Consider the following 24,202-nt stretch of genomic DNA (forward strand, 5'->3'; position numbering starts at 1 on the left):
CTCTATTAACATAATGGTGACAAAAAGCTGGAACAGAGAGGTAGAGGGATAGAAGAATTAAGGAGGGGCGAGAAAAAATGACAGGGACACAGTGAAGTGAAAGAGGAGGGAAGGTGAGCATGAAGAGAAGGTCAGGAAATGTGAGAGAGAGGGAATGAAAGAACAAAGAGTGTGAAGGGGCTGATAGAAAGAATAGAAAGATGTATATACATATATGTATATACATGTGTATATATATATATGTGCGTGTATACATAAGTATACACATGCATATATACATATATATAGATACGTGTATGTATGTGTGTGTGTCCCAATCCCTGTTTGTCGACCAGCATTGGTGTGTTTGCATCCTCATAACGTAGTGGTTTGGGAAAAGAGACTGATGGCATAAGAGCCAGGCTTAAAAAAGAAATGCAGGTGTCAATTCATTCAATAAAAATTCATGTTGCCACAGCATGGCCAGTCTAATGACAGATAAAGATAAAATATATAATGCTTCATAATTTCAAGAAGGGATTGAAACCCCCATACTAAATACTAGATTATACCTCACCAAGGTCAATGCCCACAAAACCACTGAAGCAACTCCTACTTCAAGCCTAAAAATGAAGTAATTAAATCTACTTTTATTATTGATCGGACGCTATTATAGATTTAAGTATCTCATTTAGTCCTGGGGTCTATTAGTTTAACTAAACCCTACAAAGCAGTGCCCCAGCATGGCCACAGTCTCAGGCTAAGAGAAAAGATATGTAGCTCTTCTCAAACAAGATTCCCTGATCCATAGCGTTGTGGGTCCATGTAGTGAGTGTCAAATGCACTTAATCTTTGCTATCTGAGGTTTTATACCCCCACCCCAGTAGCCCCTACCACCTGCTAACTCTATAGCATTACACTCCCTCTTGTTACCTCCCTCTGCTCCAATCTGTATTGCCCTGTCCACCAGCACGACCCCTATTTTGTATGTTCTGTAATTGTTGACTGAAATATGAGAGGCCAGAACGAGACTTACCCTTGAAGGGGTTTTCATGGATTTCCGTAAATTTTCAAAGGCTTCAGCATGCTGAGGGTCAATATATTCCTGGAGAAAAATAGCAGCAATAATAACAACAACAATAACAATGTGAATATAAATAATGACATAAGCTTTTGTTTGGATATACTTGAGGAGACCTAGTGAGTCAAGTACATCAAAATAAAAATCAAATGGAAATTGTAGTTGTGATACCTGTGCCAGTAGCATGTAAAAAGCACCATCCGAATGTGGCCGATGCCAGCGTTGCCTTGATTGGCTTCCATACCGATGGCATGTAAAAAGCACCAACCGATCGTGGCATGTGAAAAGCACCCACTACACTCACAGAGTGGTTGGCATTAGGAAGGGCATCAGCTGTAGAAACACTGCCAGATCAGACTGGAGCCTGGTGCAGCCACCTGGCTTCCCAGACAATGGTCGAATTTTCCAACCCATGCTAGCATGGAAAACGGACGTTAAACGATGATGATGATATGAAATGTGAATACAAAAGATGACATGACAGTGTAGCGAGAGTGATCAAGTGGGAGCTCTGTGGAAATTAGGGTCTAGAAAGATCAAAGATGTGGAATGACCAAATCCGAAAAGGAGAAAGAAGATTGCAAAATCCTGTGGAATGCAATGATTCAGTGTGACCATCAGATAATTGCCAATAGCATGTCTTGGAGACAACAAGATCAAAAAGAAGGAAGAAGAAAAAGTGAACAACTATGATGGATTGAAGTGGGAAATACACAGGTTGTTGTGGGCAACAAAGAGAGTGGATGTAATACCAATAGTGATTGGTGCTCTTGGAAGTTGATCGGCCAATTATTAGTGTTTGTTCTGAGATGAAAATTTCTCCCAGCAGCCAGTGAGGGAGCCAAATGCATTTTCAGGCTATTTGGAAGCATTCTAGTGTTGCACACTCACAACCAACCACATCTGGTGTTCTTACTGGCTGTTGCTTCTTCCATGAATTTTCATCTGATATTTGTTGTGTTTTTAGCAATTCAATGAGACATGTTATCTCAGGATAAATACACCAGTAAGTTGGCCTATAAAAAGTGTGAATACCTTACATATGATACATAGATGGCTATTATAATTTAATTTAAATTAACCAATTCCTTATATATTGTTTCTAAAACTTACAAACAGTCCTAATTATTTTCAGTTTTATTAAATGTAAAGAAATTTTAATACATTTTATAAATATATAAAAAAATTATGCATATATTTTTTGCTGACAAATATAAAGAATACTGTTTTAATTGTACGCACCAGAAATTAAATCATATTTAATTAAAAACTGAAAATTTAAAAGAAAGAAAAATGGTTAAATGTTAAGGGTTGCTATTTACCTCTTTGGACTGTGTTGCCAGGGCCCCACCATGACTAGACTGAGCAGCAACTGAGCTCAAGGTGGAGGCTCTGTGGAAACGTGTACTCTGAGTACGACCTTTTTTCTTTGAGTTACTGCATAAATAACAGCTCCAATAATCTTCACCATCAATTACGTGTAACGAACCAATTCCACGCAGGCAGCTCGTGTGGTAACTATGGCCACATCTTGAACGACAGAAAACAGAACACAATAAAACACATAATACAAAAATGCAAATAAATAAATATACGAATTTGCATTGCTACCATATATGATCAGATGACATGTGTGCCAGCAAAGCAGGGTTGGGAGTTCAATTCTCTGCCATGTGTGTGTTCTTTTGATTGATTGGCAGTGCTTCAGCATGGTTGTAACAAAGAGTATAGAAACAAAATATCTGAAAAGTATATTGAAACTCAGTTTCATGTTCCTGTTCATTGGGCAGATTTGTTTAGAATATTAGAAAATTCTAAACAAAACTATCTCACGAATGGGAATGTGAAACTCTGAGCAACAGTTTTTGTGATATTTTTGCTGCTTTTTAATAAAGTATATTACTCTACCTCTGGTATTTGAGTACTCTTTTTTCCATCTTGTTTCACATTTATACTCCGGTATATATATATATACATTTACATATATATTTATCATTCATTTTATACTTTTGAGATCTATTTATAAGTTACATATTTAAAAAAAAAATTTATTTATATTATATGTATATATTGGTTATTTATGTATTGGTTTATGTCTATCACTGTTTGAGTTGCATAATAGTGGTTTTGACCCTTCTGTCCGGCGCTAGTTGCCATGATTGATCATTAGCCATTACACACACTTTTTTCTCTCCTTGTTTTTTCTGTGTCCCTTTCTGTAGAAGAGCGTAGGCTCGAAACGTAAAAGACTTTTTCTATTCCTGAGCGTTATACTAATACATCTGTTTGTTTTGTACACCACCTGTCTTCGTCTTTTGTTTTTTTTTTCGTAAACTCTCCCTATATATATATATATATATGCATACATACAAACGTATACATACCTATACATATAGGGAGAGAGAGATGTATATATATCTACAAGCCCTACATGATGTAATATGAACAGAAGGATTGATACAAAACAGCCATAATTGATACTGAAAGACATGCATGGCCCATCTTTCTATTTGCATGACTCACCTGAATATAAGTAGGAGGTCGGCATCGGCAGCATGGGACAGTGTCTTGTTGCACAGGCTGCAGTGTTCGGTGCAGGGCATGAAGCCCTTCACAGCCTCGGACCTCAGACGCCTCAAGTGTAGGTGGAGATCATGATGCAGCAGGTTCTTGCAGGTTTTCATCAATGTCTGTCAGAAAAGAAGGAGGGGACACAATGTATATATATAAAGGGCAGTTATTGCTTTTTTTTTTTTTTTTAGAAACACACACACATCACCTGATGCATGAAGGGCGCTAGTTCAGACTAGCATGTGTCCTCTCTCTCTCTCTTCATCAAGGAGGAAGAGAAGAGGAAGAAACAAGAAAAGGGGGAAAAAAGAAAAGAGGAAGAAGAAAGAAGATAAAAGAAGGGGAAAAAGAAAGAAGTGGAGGAGGAAGGAAAAAAGATGAACTAACCTCTTCATAATTGTATGTTTCTAACATTCCCAAGATTAATTCTTTCACTTCACCAAACTTGCCAGTGTTGTATGCTGGGTCCTTAAAGAATCAGAAATAACATCAAACACTTTGAGTCATTTTTATAAGAAGGACTACACAAGTTAAGAAGGACAACAAAAAGGAAAGAAACAAAACCAAAAACGTCTTCACTGACCGAGAAAGGGGAGTCTCTACACAGGTACTTAACCTGCTAGAAATAATAGTAATGTCTTCAAGTTACCATTTACTCGGGCTTTTTTAAGAGAAGGACTCAGTAGATGCAGTCTAGGATACACTAACTTTTATCTGTGACTGGTTTCAGTCATCTGACTGCGGCCATGCTGGAGCACTGCCTTGAAGAATTTTTAGTCGACTGAATCAACCCCACCATTTTTTTAAAGCCTGATACTTATTCTATCAGTCTCTTTAGCTGAACTGTTAAGTTATGGGGATGCCATGCAGTGGAACTGAACCTGGAACTATGTGATTGAAAATCAAGCTTCTTCCCACACAATTCTGTTGGTGCCTATGCCTAGAATATTAAAGACGAAACAAAAAAAGAATTGGGATTGCCCTGTTTGGGAAGCTTCTGATCATAGGCCTGCCTCAGCAGAATTCACCTGGCTAAATAAATAGTACACACACACACACACACACATATAGACAAATATATATTTATACACGGAGTGGCTGTGTGGTAAGTAGCTTGCTAACCAACCACATGGTTCCGGGTTCAGTCCCACTGCATTGCACCTTGGGCAAGTGTCTTCTGCTATAGCCCCGGGCCGACCAATGCCTTGTGAGTGGATTTGGTAGACGGAAACCGAAAGAAGCCTGTTGTATATATATATATATGTATATGTGTGTGTGTGTATGTGTTTGTGTATCTGTGTTTGTCCCCCTAGCATTGCTTGACAACCGATGCTGGTGTGTTTACGTCCCCGTCACTTAGTGGTTCGGCAAAAGTGACCGATAGAATAAGTGCTGGGCTTACAAAGAATAAGTCCCGAGGTCGATTTGCTCGACTAAAGGCGGTGCTCCAGCATGACCGCAGTCAAATGACTGAAACAAGTAAAAGAGTATGTGTGCACGCACACACACACACACACACACACACAAAAGATTAGGATTCAAGTGAACCAGGCACTGAAATAGTAAGGCAGTGGGTTGGATCAAAGTTAAAATGCAACCTAGACAGATGAATGCATAGATGGGTAGTGAGGTACAGGCAGAAATTAATTATTTCAATCAGTTAGAAATTCGTTGGAAACAGCTGAAGTAAACCAACACATTATGCATCTGTTGCTATTTATTTATAGACTCATGCACTTGCACATAACATGAGTATCTTTAATATTTAAAATTCTTAATTTGTTTCAGTTGTAGTACAGCAGGAGAGTACAGGGTGTAATATTAATTAATAAATGACAAAAGAACAGGAGCCATATATGTTTCTTTATTACCCATAAGGGGCTAAACATAGAGGGGTTAAACAAGGACAGACAAAGGGATTAAGTCGATTACACTGACCCCAGTGCGAAACTGGTACTTTATTTATTGACCCCGAAAGGATGAAAGGCAAAGTCGACCTCGGCGGAATTTGAACTCAGAACGTAACGGCAGACGAAATACAGCTTCGCATTTCGCCCGGTGTGCTAATGGTTCTGCCAGCTCGCCGCCTCAACAGGCGCCATATATGTTTCTTTACTACCCACAAGGGGCTAAATATAGAGGGGACAAACAAGGACAGGCAACGGGATTAAGTCGATTACATCGAGCCCAGTGCGTAACTGGTACTTAATTTATCGAACCCGAAAGGATGAAAGGCAAAGTATACCTCGGCGGAATTTGAACTCAGAATGTAACGGCAGACGAAATATGGCTACGCATTTTGCCCGGCGTGCTAATGGTTCTGCCAGCTCGCCGCCTCAACAGGAGCCATATAGTCGCCTCCATTAGCTGACAGCTGTTTCTGCTATAAGAAGCAGAGCACTCAGAGCTCAGCATTTGAGCAACATCCTATAGCTTCCTCAAAGCCATTGTATACACACACAAATTCAAATATACAAGCACAAAGGGAAAATCAAATGAAAAGGAAACTAGCATGAAGCTTCACTTACCTGCATAATCTTCTGTAAAATAGAAGGCAAAGCTATGTATCCCATCATACTGTTGAGAATATGGTGAGTCAACTCCTGAATGTCTGTTAAAGAAGAAACATAATAGTAGCCATTATTTTGGGATATCTACTGATCCTTTTGTTTTTGCCCACACAGCTAACAATTTGGTAAGCTTCTCAGCAGAGATTTCAAGGAATTTAAGCAATTCAACTCACCTGTAATTATTTCTCGGTCATCCAAGTCTTTAAGTTTTCTCTGAGGGGCCATCATAGATTCTAACAACGGGAACCACATGGCCTATTTCAATAAAAACCAGAATTTCAGAAAATGTTGCCAACACAATATTCAAAATGTTTTTCCTATCAATATTTTCAGAAGTTTAACCCTTTTGAGACCAACCTGCTCATGACCACCCCTGCTTCCTGCTATGATAGAAACTTCCTTAAAGCGATCTAAATTAAAACTTTTGATCAACATTCCAAAAATTAGCTTAATAATGACAGTTATTTTGCTGCATACCTTATTCGAAATCAATTGGAACAAAAGCTGAATATTCCAACAGAAAAATGGTAGCAAAAAATGTTAAAGAATTCTTTAAATTACAGAGCAAAGTCTTTCTTAACCTTTTTGACGGAAACCCATCAGAAACTGCCCCTCAGTTTTACGATTCAAATTCCTTGCTTTAAAACCTCCCATCAACATCATCATCTTCATGTTAATTTATATTTCCCAAACTAGCTTAATAATGAATGATTTTATTAAATATCTCGTTAGTTTCCAAATTAATTGAAACAAAGTCAGTGTATTTCAACAGAAATATGGCAGCAAAAGCATTTAAGCGATGGACTCACCTCTCGACTCCCTTCATCCATTTTCCCAGAGTTTCTTTGACAAAGTTGGATCACCACTAACAGACTGGCTTGAACTTCTTGGAGCTGAATAACTGCCTCTAGAATTGATGGAACAGAGAACACAAATCATCATCAGCAGCAGCATTGTCACAATCATTATCATCATATTCATTATCCTCATCATCATTGTCATCATCAAAACCCCTACGTACTGTGTTTGTATGTATGGATACACATCCATACATACAAACACAGAACATAGTTGCAAAAAAACTCATACAAACACACACACAAGGAGACAGGTACACACACATGGACACACAAATGCATGAATATACAGAATACATATATACAAATGTTCACACATACATACATACACGCACACACACTACATGCATATATACATGTGTATGCACACAAACAAAGAAAAAGGAACGCAGTGTGAATAATGGAAAGAGTCAAACTTATGGAAAAAGTTGCAAGACGCAACGAAAATTTTAGAAAAATAAAGAAGGAAATTTTACTGGTGAGTCTGTTAAATTATAAGGCACTAAAAGAGAATGACTCTCCTCAGACACAACAGAATATGTATATATATATATATATATATGCAGATACACACACATACATATGTATGTATACATCATGCCAGTATGGAAGGCGGATGTTAAACGATGATGATGCCTGTCGATAGAACATACACACACACACACTGTAGATTTGGCATTGATTTATTATAAAAAAAGTTTTTAAACAAACCCGCTTTGGTTGGTTTCTTTGAAAGAATTGCATCCGTAAATGTGTGGACCTTTTTATTCAAAGTCTGTTATAAAAAAATGGGGGAGAAGAATTAGGGATGACACTGTAAAGCAAAGGGATTCATTTGCTTAGGAATATTGTGGTAACTTCACTTTGATCATGCTCTGAAATCCTCCACACTAAACAAGAAGAGGGTGGCCTTAAGTCCAATGGGAAACAAGGAATTCTGCTATACACGAACACACAGATTGGGATTTAAATTCCAGTCTATGAAAAGTTTTCGTTCTACAATATTCTTAAAGGAACAAAAAATTATCCAGCAACTTGGGCTAATACAAACGAGCCTGGTGGGTGTAAAAAACTAACTGGTGTCTCTTGTCAGGAGAATAGTCGACAGTCAGATCACTGATGTTTGTTGTGCACTCTGCTGTCGTTATTTGATTGCCGTTATTCTGTGCGTCTGTGTGTAAAGTACAGTTGTGTTTTGCAGGGTTGCTTTATTTTTATCCTTAACTTAGAAATGGAGAAAGACATAGTGCTAGATGGCTGGTTTAAATGCTAAACTTTAATTAATGGAAGGTTTTAATTTAGATCACTTTAACCCTTTCGTTACCATATTTCTGTTGAAATATGCTGCTTTTTCTTCAAGAAATTTTGTAACTAATAAAGAATTTAATAAAACAGTTTTGTCATTATTAAGCTGGTGTTTGATAAATTAACATGAAATTTTGATTGATGGTTTTAATTTGGGTCATTTTAAACTCTTTTGGTACCATTATTTCCGTTGAAAGACATTATCTTTGTTTTGATAAATTGTGAAAATAGCAACGAATTTAATAAAATAACTTTGTCGTTATTAAGATGGTGTTTGCCGCATAAATGAAATTGGAAAGTTTTTTTCATATTAAAATTAAGATTTTGTATAATAGAATCAAGAAGTCTTGAGTGGGTTGGTATCAATAGGGTTACTGCAAGAATGAAGAAAAAAAATTCTGCCCTTAAAAAATTGCCAATACTTACTGCTAACATTATGTTGAATGCTCCAAGGATATCTCCCATTTTCTCCAAGATGTGGGCAGAAGCACAGGGTATGTCATATTTGTTTATGATCTGGTGAAGAGATAACAGCAACAATAACAACAGAAACAACAGCAGACGATGGAGTGCAGAATTGTAAGAACTTTACACTAAATACCTTGCAATGTTTAGTCATGACTCTTTATGTTCTGGGTTCAATTCCTCCGCAGGTCGACTTTACCTTTCATCTTTTTTGGATGGGGGTGGTGGTTAGAACAAAGTACCATTAAGTTCTTGGGCTGATTCTTGTAATGCATCCAAGATATGAATGGAATTATAACATGTGAACAAAGGATGCTGGACCAGCAATGACAAGGATTTCTGGCATCACAGACACCGGAGTTTGGTGTTTTTTTAAGGTGGGAGTAATTGATTGAAACCACACACAAGTACATTATTTTATGAAACCTCTGGAAGGGGTAAAAAACAAAATTGAGGGCCAAGCTGATGTTAGTGTGATTTGAACACAGAACATAAAGAGTCAGAATATGTACTGCAGGGCATTTGGTCTAAGACACTGACCATTCTAGTTAGTTAGTTAGTTAATTTGGCTCAAAAGCAAATAGCAAGGCCATGTAGGGGGACATGGAGTTAAGTACAGGGTGGTGTTTATGTAAAGAGTTCAGGCCACTTGAGGTCAAGGGAGGCTTTGAACAAAGTGGTCGTCGGCATCTTCACCATCTCGTCTGGCAGCTTGTTCCACGGATCCGCAACCCGGACGGAGAAAGCTCCTCTCCTTCGATTGAGATGAAATCGTCGCAGGTAGAGCTTTTCGGAATGACCCCGCAGCCGACGCTCTGGAGCAGGAGTGAAGAACTAGGGGGTCAGTCGATGATGATGAGTGCAGTGGTGGTGGGGATGATGATCATGAAGCTGATAGTGACAATGATAATTATGATGATGATGATACTGAAGTTTATGACAATGATGATAATGATAATTATGGCTGAGATACAGCCAATGATTGACAATGGAGCATGTTAAAACAGAAAAAGAAACAAAAAGAGAAGACCAAAGCAGTTTGTGGACATTCGAACTGACCAACCTTGAGAGTTTCCTCCAGCCGGTATCCATCGACATTCTTGATGAAGTTGTACACATTACTGGTATGGAACTGGCACTGGAGGTCAATGTAGAGTTCATAGATGATTGGTTCTATGGTGACTTGCTTGTCTGGGTTGACATGGTTTCCAACCGATTCCCTGGAACAGTCAGACAAGAGAGAAATCATAAAGTTGTTGCTATTATGCAAAAGTGTTGTAAGTCCAAAACGTTGCTTTTTCAGAAAATGAAAAAAAATAGTTTCACCATTCTGTTTCTTTTTACATTAGCAACAGTTTCAGCCTAACAATAATACTTTGCTGGGTGCATAACATAACTCCATGCATGTAGGATATTTTCAGTCGGAAATATTTTTTGCAAAACTGTCGTGTGTGGGACTTACTACACTTTTGAAAAATGCTAAACCATTGTAGTACACTTAGAGAATTTTTGTTATCTTGGCATCTGAAGGAGCTGGAGATACGATAGTTTGACCAAAAGGACCGGCTATTGCAGGCAAAAATTAAATATTGACAAAAATGCATTTGGCCAAATTTGGACAAATGACTGTTTAACATCGTCGTCGTCGTCATTATCATTATTATTATTAAGGTGGTGAGCTGGCAGTCTCATTAGCAAGCCAGGTAAAATGCTTAACGGCATTCCACCCATCTTTATGTTCTGAGTTCAAATTCTGCCAAGGTTGACTTTGCCTTTCATCCTTTTGGAGTCAATAAATTAAGTAGCAGTGAATCCCTGGGGTCAGTGTGATCGATTTCTCCCCTCCCCCAAAATTTCAGGCCTTGTGTAGAAAGGATTATCATTATTATTGATAGAACGGTGAACAGGCAGAACCATTATCAGGCTGGGCAAAATGTTTAGTAGCATTTTATCCATCTTTACATTCTGAAGTCATATTCCACCAAGGCTGATTGTGCCTTTTGTCCTCTTGGGACTGATGAAATAAGTACCAGTTACGCACTGGGGTTGATGTGATCAACTAGTCTCCTCCTTCAAAATTTTAAGCTTGATGCCTTTAGTAGAGAGGATTATTATTATTATTATTATTATCAGTAGTAGTAGTAGTAGTAATAGTAGTTGTTATTTATCCCCCAGGCCAGCTCTAGCTGAGTGGCATTATCTGTCACATTATATACACACTACAATTATATTTACATTATAAACACATTGCAATTGCTACCACATATACACACTGTATTATTATAACATTATACACACACCTCAGTAACTGTCACATTATGTACACAGTACAATAACCATCACAAATATATATATACACCACAATATCTGAGCTACTTTACCATGGTTACAAAAAAATGATTGGAAACTAAATACTCACTTGTATGAAAGTACTCCTTGTAAAAAATCATAGAGTATTCTTGGTTTGTTCCTCAGTTGTTCCACCACATCACTGAGATTACAAGACAAACTGAAGATGACTACTTTGGCTGCTTTCTTACAGTCTATGTTCACTAAATCCTGGAAAAGAAAGCATCATCATCACTTTTATATAGAGGACCCCTCTACTTTCACTCCTGAGACCAAAGAGAGTCAGAGGGTGAAAAATAATCTGGTTCAATCCTCCCTACATCTTAGAAGTTTCCACTAACATACCTAGAAGCTTCCTGAAACTAATTAAAAAGTATTTATCTAGAACTCACAGATATAAACTCTTCAATCCCCACAATGACAAGGTCAGTTACTCCTGTTCAGATAACACCACTTAACATCACATCCTACAACAAGCACAAATACACACATATACACAGTCTCCAACCAACATCCAACCTGTAACTTCTGAAATCATATCAACTGCCTACTTGGATAATCCTGTCATACAAAGGCTGTGGTCTCTTGTTTTCTGTTTATGTATATATATAATATTTATACTCAGTTGACCTCAGCACAGTTTTTATTCACCAAATTTAACTCACAATTTTTTCTAAAGATTAATAAACAAATTCTCTCTAAAAAATATTAAGAAATGTAAATAATAATTTAGAAGAACTGGATTTAAAAAATATGAAAGAAGGAAAAAAGAAAATAAACAAACTTACAATTAAGTTCTCAAGAGCAGCAACTTTAACAGACTCTTTCTCAGCAGCACTATAGCCATCTCCATGAAGGATGCGGTTAATATAAGGAAATACCATATGCTGAGGAAGAGAAAATGGTAAAAATAAACAAAGTGAAGTGAAAAAAAAAGTTAAATTACTGAAACACAAATGTAAGAATTTGGCACAAGTCATTCATAAAATCAAAAAACAGTGCAACACCCATGATTTTCAGGAATAGTTTTGAAGTTCAGAATTATTGACTGCAATTTCTGCCTTTCTTTGACTAAATGTTACCGTCTGTCCCTCTTTTTTTTACCTTTTTCTGAAGAATTGTAATGTACTGTATACAATCAGCTCCTTAATATTGGTATCTAGCCAAATCTCCCACAAATTTAATTTATCATCTTGAGAAAGGAGAAACATATTGAATAATGCAGTCTGCAATATTTTGATGGCAGATTTTAAATTCAAATTGTTTTAAAGCAAGAGATTTCCATCACAGAACCAGGGGTGGCTTCAGGCAGGTTGGTGTCAAAGGAGTAGAGTCCACTCTGCCACAAGCACTTGGACTAAATCTCCTGGAAGAAGATAATTTAATATAAAAATATGTTATGTCATTGCAGGAACTGTTGTGTTGGGGGTTCCTCCACACATCCCCTGCACTATTACACACAGTCAGTGGTGTTGTAGGGAATCACTGATACTCTCCTTCTTTTGATTAAGTATTATTGAGGTTTCAACACAAAAAGGAAAATGAAGTTGAAAAGATAACCCAAGAGACTACAAGTTCCTGTATTCAACAGGAAATTTCAGAGAAAGTCCTACTGTTGCCCTAAAATAAAGCAATCATTTACAGCTAAAAAATGCCAGATATTTTTAGTAGCAATCCAGGTTTCATCTCTTACCCGCCTGGTGTAGTCTTTTAAGTGACAAACAAGAATTTTGTCGTAATGGTGGTTCTTCTCATAGACAAACTCACAAACTCGGTAACTGGAATTGAAAAGAAAAAGAAAAATTTTTTAAAATCGTTAATGGTAAGATTTTCATTAAGCATGAAAAAATAAAATACAAAATAAAAACTAGAGTAGGCACATGTTTAGTAAATAGACATGAAATGCAATATTTGCAGATGTTTGATAAGTAAAAAGCTACAAATAATGGTTCATTTATGTGTTAATGCAGTGAGGAGGAAGGGAGGAGAGCTTAATGCAAACATAATGTGGCAACAACTCTCTTCTCTCTAATCCTTAATGTGTGTGTGTTTATAGACAGATATACACACACATATGTGAATATAAATATACATCCACATAAATAAATATAAGTACATTCTTATGTATACATGTATATAAATATGCACACACACACATATATATATATATATATATATATATATACATATCATCATCATCATCAGTGTTTAACGTCCGTTTTCCATGCTGGCATGGGTCGGATGGCTTGACTGAAGTCTGGAAAGTCAGCAGCTGGACCAAGCTCCAATCTGATCTGGCAATGTTTCTACAGCTGGATGCCTTTCTTAATGCCAACCACTCTGAGAGTGTAACGGGTACTTTTTATGCGCCACTGGCACCGTCGCTAGTCAGGTCTCTTTGGCGTTGATCATGTTTGGATTCTGCTTTATATGAGCCACCAGCACGGGAGCCAGTTAGGGGGCACTGGCCAAAGATACAATTTTGACTTTACTTGACTCAACAGGTCTTCTCAAGCATATCATATCGCCTGATGCATCAAGGGTACCTTTAAATGGGCCAGAAGTCAAACACTGGCATCGGCCATGGCTGCGATCTCACTTTAGTTGCCAGGTCTTCTTAATCACAGTATATTTCCAAAGGTATCAGTCTCCTGTCATTGCCTCTGTGAGGCCCACATTCACACATATATATATAATATAAATGAAAAATGGATTAAATACAACAAAACGTACATGTAGGACAGACACTAACTAGAACATTAATACTTCACCAGTTATCGACTGAAAAATCCTAATACCTAGTTTCATGCCTTTAACGATAAAGGCATGAAACTAGGTATTAGGATTTTTCAGTCGATAACTGGTGAAGTATTAATGTTCTAGTTAGTGTCTGTCCTACATGTACGTTTTGTTGTATTTAATCCATTTTTCATTTGTGGAATGACTGAACGCTAGCCCCCGCTGCCACCACCACCGCCGCCGCCGCCACCACCACCATCAAGAACAACAACAACAACTCTGAAATTCAAGGAAATTTTTTTAGTTTTGTTTTTGTAGCGCAAACAACTTACAATTTGGCATTTTCAGCAAGTTGCAAAAGACGTTGGTCGCTAAATATGCTCAAGCCGCCAACCATTAGTAACTCCATCATGGCCTGTTGTCTCTCTTCGTGACGTGTCGCCTCGTCTGGGTTCGACAGGAACTCTAGAACTTGCTCAAATAGGACACGGTTCACTAGGATGGTGTTTTCGTGTCTTGCCATCTGTCGTGCGAGGAATGTGAACAGCGTTCCAATTTGACTGGGCTGCAATGAATGAACGAAAGAACAAAAGGATGAATGAATGAAAGCATGAACGAATGGGTGGGGGTTTGGATGGATGGGTGGGTGGTGGGAGACAGAAAATGAATGGAAAAATACAAAATGAATTAACTCTTTTATTACCTATTTCTTTACTACTCACAAGGGGTTAAACACAGAGGGGACAAACAAGGACAGGCACACGGATTAAGTCGATTACATCGACCCCAGTGCATAACTGGTACTTAATTTATCGAGTCCGAAAGGATGAAAGGTAAAGTCGACCTCGGTGGAATTTAAACTCAGAACGTAACAGCAGACGAAATACCGCAGAGCATTTCGCCCGGCATGCTAACATTTCTGCCAGATTACTTTAACCCTTTTGTTACCCTATTTCTGGGATACACTGCCTTTGTTTCAATTAATTTTGAAAGTAACGAAGAATTTAACAAAATAACTTTGTTGTTATCAATCTGAAGGTTTGGAACATAAATTCATAAAGGATTTTAATGGAAGGTTTTGATTTAGATCACTCTGGGGCAAGACATTCGCATCACAGAACTTAGGAGCAGTTTCAGATGAGTTGGTATGAAAAGGGTTAATAAAGGGACCAGATGGCCAGACACACAGACAAATGACTAATTGATGAATGAATAAGCAAATGGGATTGAAGGGATGGACAGACAGGTAGATAGGTATCTTGATATATATATATATATATATATATATATATATATATATATATATATATATATATATAATATATATATATATACACATATATATATGTGGAGGCGCAATGGCCCAGTGGTTAGGGCAGCGGACTCGCGGTCGTAGGATCGCGGTTTCGATTCCCAGACCAGGCGTTGTGAGTGTTTATTGAGCGAAAACACCTAAAAGCTCCATGAGGCTCCGGCAGGTGGTGATCCCTGCTGTACTCTTCCACCACTCTTTCTTCTGTTGGCCTGCTCGCTTAGCCAGCGGGGTAGCATCATTCAAAGGCTAAAACAATGCGAACGCATTGTGACCAGCGATGTGTAACTACATCTGATGGACTGGTCAGTCACGTGATCACGTTATATATATATATATATATATTATATATATATATATATATATATATAGGAGAGGAAAAATTATAATAAGGCCTCAATTTAAAAAAAAATTCTTTTCCCCTTCCAAATCTTGAAAAATTGCTTTGCAATGAAAACCGGTTTGATTTATTATTTTTTGGTTTTTTAATTTTCCATACACCCATTTTTATTAAAATTTACTTTCAATTTAGATAAGATAATAATACAAATACAGATTTTAAAAGTCACATATAAATTAATGAAATCCTAAAAATTACTTCTTACATCTGTTTCAGCCTATGGTCAAAAGTAAATCTAATTTTCATTGCCTATAGATGTCAACATACTAAGGCATTTAAAAAATATAATACTTATATATATATATATAACCGTGGAGACTGGCGACGTACCGTAAGAGAGGGAATACAAAGGAGTGACAGAGAGAGAGAGGAGAAATGGAAAGAAAAGAAAAGACGTCAACAAGAAACTATGGCATTACAACCAGCCTGGAACAGTCTTCGCTACATTTGCGGTACCTGCCAGAGGGAGTGTTTGTCCAGGATAGGACTACACAGCCACAGCAGGAAATGTATCAGGACATGAAATGTAAAAGCCGGACTAGATTATTTTATGCGCAACTCCATTGTCTCCCAAGACAAAAAGGATGCCAACAATGTATATATATATATGAGTGTGTGTGTGTGCGCACACACATATATCAAGAGAGAGAGAGAGAGAGAGAGAGAGAGAGAGAGAGGTATGTAGGTAAACAGATGTAGAAACTAAATTACTAACAATAATAACGAATGACAATGAAGGCTCTGTTACTCACATTGAATCCAACACTTTCAACCATCACCTGTAATAGGATGTCAATCACTCTCTGGCGTTTCTGGATCCTGCAACAAAAATATTCCAGAGTCTCTATCAGACGACAACATTGAGGCAATGAATGAGAGATTCCTCACTGGTGTAGAGGTTTCTTGACTTGCTTGAAATAGCAGTCAAAACTTTCTTTTAAATTACATTACTACACTGTGTGTATGTGTGTGTATTGGGTTGGCCATAAAGTTTGTTTGCCTTTTTAAGGGAAAATAAGACAAGTGATTTATTCAATTAATAGTATAATTACTGTTCAGTTTCAGTACCTTCTGCCAACTCATAAGCAAATCCATTATTCCCTGCTCAAAAAAGTTTCTGTTTTTACTGATAAAAAACTGTTCCAGATGAATTTTGAACATCCTTTTCAGAGTTGAACGTCTGTCCAGGTGGAAATCTGAAGGCAGAAGGTTGGCTAAATATGAAGAGCATGGCAAAACTTCCCAGCTAATCTCCAGTAACATCTGCCATGTCTGTAAAGAGGTGTGCAGTCTAGCATTGTCATGAAAGACAACTTGTGATTAGCAAGTGCTGGATATTTCTGGTGGATCACTGCATTTAATTTGTCCAACTGGTCACTGTACACATCGGAATTGTGGGAAGAAGCTCATAAAAGAAGACACCCTTCCAACTGTTTACCAATTCTATCTCAGGGCCTCCCTCTTCCCACCAAGAATTTTGTAAAGACAAAATGAAAAAATAGAATGATCCAAATGTTTTAATAGTAAACGGTTCTTACCCTTCATCTGTATTGAATTCCGGTTCTTCGAAAGCCTGTGTTAGAGAAACAGAGAAGAAAAGGGAGAAGTGAAGTTCCATAAATCAAAAGTAGACATTGTTAGCATTGTGCAGAGAAGAGAGAATACGGTAAATCATATGGTGAAGCAAGAATTATATAGACACACACAGACTTACCAATGCCAAGACATTGAGGAATTCTATTGTATCAAACTGAAGAAGAGTTCTCAGGTGAGGATAAGCTGGTTCATCTGGAAAGAGAAGCAATTCATTCACATTTGAATAACCACTTTATATACATGTGTATATGTGTACACACATTCACACTGTATATATATATATATATATATATCATCATTTAATATCTGTTTTCCATGCTCGCATGGGTTGGACGGTTTGACTGGAGACTGGCAAGCCAGAAGGCTGCACCAGGTTTCAATCTGGTCTGGCAATGTTTCTACAGCTGAATGCCCTTCCTAACACCAACCACTCTGATAGTGTAGTGGGTGCTTTTTACGTGCCACTGGCATGGGAACCAGTCAGACGGCACTGGCATTGGCCATGATTGGATGGTGCTTTTTATGTGCCACTGGCACAGAAGCCAGTCAGAGAGGGGGCGCTGGCATCGACCATGTTCGGATGGTGCTTTTTACATGCTACCAGCATGGAGAGCCAGTCAGGCAGCTCTGGCAATGACCCACACATGAATGAATGGTGCTTATCAAGTACCACCAGCACTGGTAACAGCCACAACTACAATTTCTATTTGACTGTGATTTGATTTTGATTTTACTTGACTCAATAGGTCTCCTCAAGCACAGAATCTTGCCTGAGGATTCAAAAGTACTTTTTGAATGGGCTGGTTATGCTATGGCTGTGATCACAGTTTCCTTGTTGGGTCTTTTCAATCACAACATATCTCTAGAGGTCTCGGTCTTTTGTCATTGCCTCTGTGAGGTCCAATGTTCAAAGGTCATGCTTCACCACCCATCCCATATCTTCCTGAGTCTCCCTCTTCCACGGGTTCCTTCCACTGTTAGGGAGTGACACTTCACACAGCTCTCCTCATCCATAGGCAGCACACGACCATACCAGCATAGTCGTCTCTCTTGCACACCATGTCTGATGCTTCTTATGTCCAACATTTCTCTCAGGGTGCTTACACATCCAACAAATCGTACTAGCTTCATTTCTTTCAAGCCTACGCATGTCTTCAGCAGTCATGGTCCATGTTTCACTGCCATGTAGTATGCCAGTTCACACACATGCACCATACAGTCTACCTTTCACTCTGAGCGAGAGGCCCTTTGTCACCAGCAGAGGTAGGAGCTTGCTGAACTTTGCCCAGGCTATTCTTATTCTAGTGGCAATGCTCTCCGAGCATCCACCCCTACTACAGACTTGGTCACCTAGGTAGCAGAAGCTATTCACTACTTCTAATTTCTCCCCTTGGCATGTGATGGAATCAGTTTTCTGAGCATCTGTGGTGTTTATTGCCCCTGTGCATCTGCTGCACACAAAAGCCATCTTCCCGGTTAACCTTCCTTTGATGTCACTGCACCTCTTATGCATCCATAGCTTACATTGGGTACACCTTATATTTGCATAACATATTTACATTTTATATCATCTAAAGACATACACACAAGTTTACATAAAACATTTACATCATCTGAATAAACACACACACACACATGTATATATATAAAGACACATACGGATGAAGGCCAACTATGCCTTAGATCTTTTTGAGGTTGATAAATCTATTTACCCTGGTCAAGTAATGGGCTTGAGGGTCTGGACTAAACCCTTCCTCATCAAAATACTGGTCTTGTTCCTAAATTGGAAACTAATAATAATAATAGTAATTTATTATTATTATATCCGATCGTGGCTGTTTGCCAGCCTCGTCTGGCACCTGTGCCGGTGGCACGTAAAAAGCACCCACTACACTCATGGAGTGGTTGGCATTAGGAAGGGCATCCAGTCGTAGAAACATTGCCAGATCAGACTGGAGCCTGGTGCAGCCTTTTGGCTCCCCAGACCCCAGTTGAACCGTCCAACCCATGCGAGCATGGAAAGCGGACGCTAAACGATGATGATGATGATGATTATTATTATTATTATTATCATCATCATCAACATCATCAATGTGGTGAGCTGGTAGAACTGTTGGAATCTCAGACAAAATGCTTAGGGGCATTTCAATTGTCTTCACATTCTGAGTTCAAACCCTGCTGAGGTTGACTTTGTCTTTCACCCATTTGGGGTTGATAAAATAAATACCAGTTAAGCATCGTATTAGATGTAATTGACATACCCTCCACCCCTGCAATTGCAAGCCTTCTGCTAAAATGTGAAACCATTATTATTATCATTATTATTATTATTATTATTATTACATTCACATAGCTATTTACAAACTTATCCTCTCACCCTGTTCCCTCCCGCAAACTTTGTCACACAAAAAGACATTGGGTTAGATTTGATTGGGTATTTATTGTGTCAGTAAAATTCAGGATGTCCTCAAGTGGTTGGAGAGGAAGTTTTTGCTTGTTTATTTCGTGCAGCTCAAATGATCCGCATTCAACACCACACTGGCCACTTATTGTCTTTTACTCTCTCCAATCTCGGCAACCACTGCACACACCTCTTAATTAAAGAATTTCCGAGTTCCCATGCAATTATTTTTGTTGGTTTCCTGCTCTTGAAGTTGACCACTCCTTGACATAGTAACCAACTTAGACAAAAATAGCAACAACAACAACACTGGAAAACAAAACAAAACAAGTCCCCCTAAAACAGCAAATCAAGTTGTTTATCAATCAGAGCTTCTGACATTCTTTCTGGTAGAAAGCCCTTTGGATCAAAGAAACTCTTTCACCATCTTTTCCACATGCAGTAAGAGACATTTGGCATTTTATTCATGAGCCCTTCAGATCAAATAAATATTTTCATGGCCCTTCACTCATGCTGTAAAGACATTTAGTATTACATTAATGACCCCTCTCAATCAAATAATTTTTTCATGAGATTTTCCTTGAGCTATGAAGATATTTTGTGTTCCATCCATGACCCCTTTAGATCAAATATATGTTTTTGTGGCCCTTACTTCATACTGTAATTCTATTCATGATCCCTTCAGATCAGAGAAATTTTTTTTTCCTGACACTTCTTATGTACAATAAAGATATCCAGTATTCAATTTACAACTCCCTTTGGATCAAATAATTTTTTGAAACCCTTCTTTCATGCTTTAAACACATCTAGCATCTGTTTGCAAACCCTTCAGATCAAACAAAGATTTTTGTAACCTTTCCGTCATACTGTAAAAAAATTTGCATGTTAAAACAATAATGAGGATAACCAACCAACCAACCATCCATCCATTCATCCATCCATCCACATAAACACACACATATAGTGAGAAACAGAAACAGATATATACATGTAAGATAGAAAGTGAAAGAGAACCTACTTTCTTTTGACTTGGTCCGGTGCAAACAGCTGACACATTTGAAGACCTAAAAACATAAATTATAAAAGGAAGAAAGTGGTCTTCTTCATGTTTTTCTAATTCAATTTAATATTTATAGATGTGTGTCCGACTCAAAGCACGGAGAATGGACATTGAATGATGAGGATGTGTGTGTGTGTTTCACCATTGCCGTTATCATCATTTAATGTCTGCTTTCCATGCTGGCATGGGGGGTTGGACAGCTAGACTGGAACTGCTAAGTCGGAGCGCTGCACCAGGTTCCAGTCTGATTTGGCATGGTTCCTATGGCTGGATGCCCTTCCTAACGCCAACCACTCCGAGAGTGTAGTGGGTGTTTTACGCGTCACTGGCACGGGGCCAGTCACGACTTGCTCGAATCTTTTACACATGCCACCAGCACAGGTGCCAGTAAGGTGACGCTGGCAACGATCACGCTTGAATGGTGTCTTTAACGTGCCACTGGCACAGAGGCCAGATAGCCGCTCTGGCAACGGTCATGCTCGGATGGTGTCCTGTTGCTAATTTTAATATCTCTTTCTCTCTATATATATATATATATATATATATATATATATAGAGAGAGAGAGAGAGAGACGCAAATAGACAGATTTTGTTATTTATCTGAGCTAAATGTCCCTTTGTTTGACCAAAGTTCTGATCAAACCTTGGTTTGTTTGTGTATGACTGTGTGTTTAACAAAATATTTCTTTTTTTTTCTATGTTTGTGTGTGTGTGTGTTAAATAAGATGTCTTTACCTGTTCTTTGACTTCTGGGATAAATTCTTCTGGAATATCTCCGAGTGGATAACCACGACCAGCTAAACAATAGCTAAAGGAATTTGAGAAAAAGAGGAAAAATATGAAAAAAAGTATCTAAATAAAATGAAATATATTTTGGTCACTTTCTTAATCTATCTACTGAGACCAAAGGCACTTTTGAGGTATTTTTTGAGACAGTTTTGATTGTTACTGTTGTGTAAGCTTGGGTGAGTAATCTAAGGAAACTTGAGATGAAAGATGTCCTACACATGATCAACCCAGTTTTACACATACACACATACATATACTCTTTTACTTGTTTCAGTCATTTGACTGTGGCCATGCTGGAGCACCGCCTTTAATCGAGCAACTCGACCCCGGGACTTATTCTTTGTAAGCCCAGTACTTATTCTATCGGTCTCTTTCGCCGAACCGCTAAGTGACAGGGACATATACACACCAGCATTGGTTGTCAAGCAATGCTAGGGGGACAAACACAGACACACAAACATACACGCGCACACACACACACATATATATATATATACATATATACGACGGGCTTCTTTCAGTTTCCGTCTACCAAATCCACTCACAAGGCTTTGGTCGGCCCGAGGCTATAGTAGAAGACATTTGCCCAAGGTGCCACGCAGTGGGACTGAACCCGGAACCATGTGGTTGGTAAACAAGCTACTTACCACACAGCCACTCCTGTGCCTATATATATTAATATTTCGTTTAGGTGTAGTGATATCAATAATCTAGTGTTGGAGCTCTATATAGACCTGCTTCAGAAAAATGTGTTGGTTGAGTACAAAGCAGTAATAAGAAACTTAGATAAATGCCAAGGGAACAAGGAATTATGGAATCAACTTCATTAGCTTACAGCTGTTTCTGCTATAAGATATAAGAAGCAATGCACTCATAGTTGAGTGCTTGTGTATCACCTCTGATGAAGCCATCACAAGCACTCAACTAGGAGTGCATTGCTTCTTATAGCAGAAACAGCTAATTAGCTAATGAAGTTCACCACATAATTTTTTGTTCCCTTGGCATTTATTTAATTTCTTACGAGAGAGAGAGAGAGAGAGAGATATTGATATAATTGGTAAGACAATGAAAGAATGAAAGAGACCTCACATATTACATTTACAGATATATATATATATATATATATATTTATACATATACACACGTACACACACATATATATTTCAGACTACACTACTCTGGGTGACCTTCCATTTTTTAAGATGATACAATGATGTTTGTAAACAATTTGGCTGTTTTTTCTAGTGTGTTAAGCAATCAAGCAAAGTCTTCTTTAGCCTGTTTCTTGTTACAGCATGAAGTGGATCGGTGACAAAACTTCATCCTGGCTATGACATTAGTTCATCACATTTTAAATTCCCAGATTGATCTAGTTCCTATAAACAAATTTTCCTGGATTTACCTAGTATCTATTTCCAAGTGATTTGTCACTTATTCTCAGGTTATCCAACAGATATAATCTCAAATAATCTAGTATTCAGTCCTTTGCAATCAGGTGTGTCTTCTCAGATTTGAACACTCAAACTGAGCAGTGCTATTTCTGACTGCTATCCACTTGGCATATGAACTCTAGGATTACTAAATCTTTTGGCACAAACTCCCCCTTTTAAAGAGATCTAAATTGTAACTTTCCATCAAAATTTCTTGTTCATTGATCTTTCAAATACCAGCCGAATGATGACAAAGGAATTTTTCAAAATTCTTTGTTATTTTTTTAATGAATTAAAATAAAACAGAGTATTTCAAAGAAGAAAAAAAATATGGTAAAAAGTGGGTTAAAGAAAAAATTTTTTTTATATATTTCTAAATTTCAGAGATTGTTACTAGCATCGCATTACTGGCACCTGTGCCGTTGGCATGTGTAAAAAAATTCGAGTGAGGTCATTGCCAGTACCACCTGACTGGCCCAAAAAATTTGAGCGAGGTCGTTGCCAGTACTGTCTGACTGGCCCATGTGTAAAAATTTGAGCGAGGTCATTGCCAGTACTGGCTGACTGGCCTCCGTGCCGGTGGTACGTAAAAGCACCCACTACACTCTTGGAGTCGTTGGCGTTAGGAAGGGCATCCAGCTGTAGAAACTCTGCCAGATCAAGACTGGAGCTTGGTGCAGCCATCTGGTTTGCCAGCCCACAGTCAAACCATCTAACCCATGCTAGCATGGAAAATGGACGTTAAACGGCGATGATGATGATCAGAGGTATTAATGAGACATTCTTACATGATTTGTAATCATGGAACCATGAGATTGCTTAGCAAACACTTTAAATACACAATCCTCTCTTCCTACAACCTCACTGCAAATGTCTCTAATCTAATTTTGGTCCGTCCAGTGGTGAGGATTCATCATCATCATCATCATTTAGCGTCCGTTTTCCATGCTAGCATGGGTTGGACAGTTTAACTGGGGTCTGTGAAGCCGGAAGGCTTCATCAGGCCCAGTCAGATTTGGCAGTGTTTCTACGGCTGGATGCCCTTCCTAACGCCAACCACTCTGCGAGTGTAGTGGGTGTTTTTTACGTGCCACCTGCACAGGTGCCAGACAGAGCTGGCACAACGGCCACGAACGGATGGTGCTTTTACGTGTCACCGGCACGGGGCCAGGCGATGCTGGCAACGAACGATTATAAAACTGTTACTTACCTGATATAGACAAGAAGTTTATTTCCAAGTTTGATTTGATCATCTGTAAATAGAAGATGACAGAAGATAAGAAATATATCTGAGGTTT

General features: G+C 38.2%; 1 protein-coding gene and 1 long non-coding RNA gene across 5 annotated transcripts in view; one reads left to right on the plus strand and one right to left on the minus strand.

Moving 5' to 3' along the window:
* Positions 1-24,202, minus strand: part of LOC115222842 (vacuolar protein sorting-associated protein 8 homolog) — a 69,600-nt gene that overhangs the window by 6,025 nt on the left and 39,373 nt on the right. For all 4 annotated transcript variants that reach the window (XR_005003319.1, XM_029793181.2, XM_029793182.2 and 1 more), the window contains exons 23-42: positions 24,115-24,157; positions 21,421-21,493; positions 20,644-20,689; positions 17,343-17,416; positions 17,167-17,201; positions 16,381-16,447; positions 14,249-14,481; positions 12,871-12,955; positions 11,966-12,064; positions 11,248-11,387; positions 9,892-10,048; positions 8,790-8,879; positions 7,770-7,833; positions 7,011-7,108; positions 6,375-6,456; positions 6,160-6,242; positions 4,019-4,099; positions 3,584-3,750; positions 2,383-2,590; positions 1,016-1,084 (exon numbers count right to left, since the gene is read on the minus strand). Coding sequence is in view for 3 of the 4 variants with exons in the window: in XM_029793181.2 (XP_029649041.1) it covers positions 1,016-1,084; positions 2,383-2,590; positions 3,584-3,750; positions 4,019-4,099; positions 6,160-6,242; positions 6,375-6,456; positions 7,011-7,108; positions 7,770-7,833; positions 8,790-8,879; positions 9,892-10,048; positions 11,248-11,387; positions 11,966-12,064; positions 12,871-12,955; positions 14,249-14,481; positions 16,381-16,447; positions 17,167-17,201; positions 17,343-17,416; positions 20,644-20,689; positions 21,421-21,493; positions 24,115-24,157 (1,994 nt within the window). In the remaining variant the exon portion in view is untranslated. The remainder of the gene's footprint in view (positions 1-1,015; positions 1,085-2,382; positions 2,591-3,583; positions 3,751-4,018; positions 4,100-6,159; positions 6,243-6,374; positions 6,457-7,010; positions 7,109-7,769; positions 7,834-8,789; positions 8,880-9,891; positions 10,049-11,247; positions 11,388-11,965; positions 12,065-12,870; positions 12,956-14,248; positions 14,482-16,380; positions 16,448-17,166; positions 17,202-17,342; positions 17,417-20,643; positions 20,690-21,420; positions 21,494-24,114; positions 24,158-24,202) is intronic.
* LOC118767404 lies at positions 192-17,186 on the plus strand. Its single transcript, XR_005003323.1, has 3 exons — positions 192-202; positions 10,528-10,531; positions 17,114-17,186. It is a non-coding gene; the product is annotated as an uncharacterized LOC118767404 (long non-coding RNA).

This window comes from Octopus sinensis, linkage group LG21, assembly GCF_006345805.1.
Source record: "Octopus sinensis linkage group LG21, ASM634580v1, whole genome shotgun sequence".
Taxonomy (NCBI): domain Eukaryota; kingdom Metazoa; phylum Mollusca; class Cephalopoda; order Octopoda; family Octopodidae; genus Octopus; species Octopus sinensis.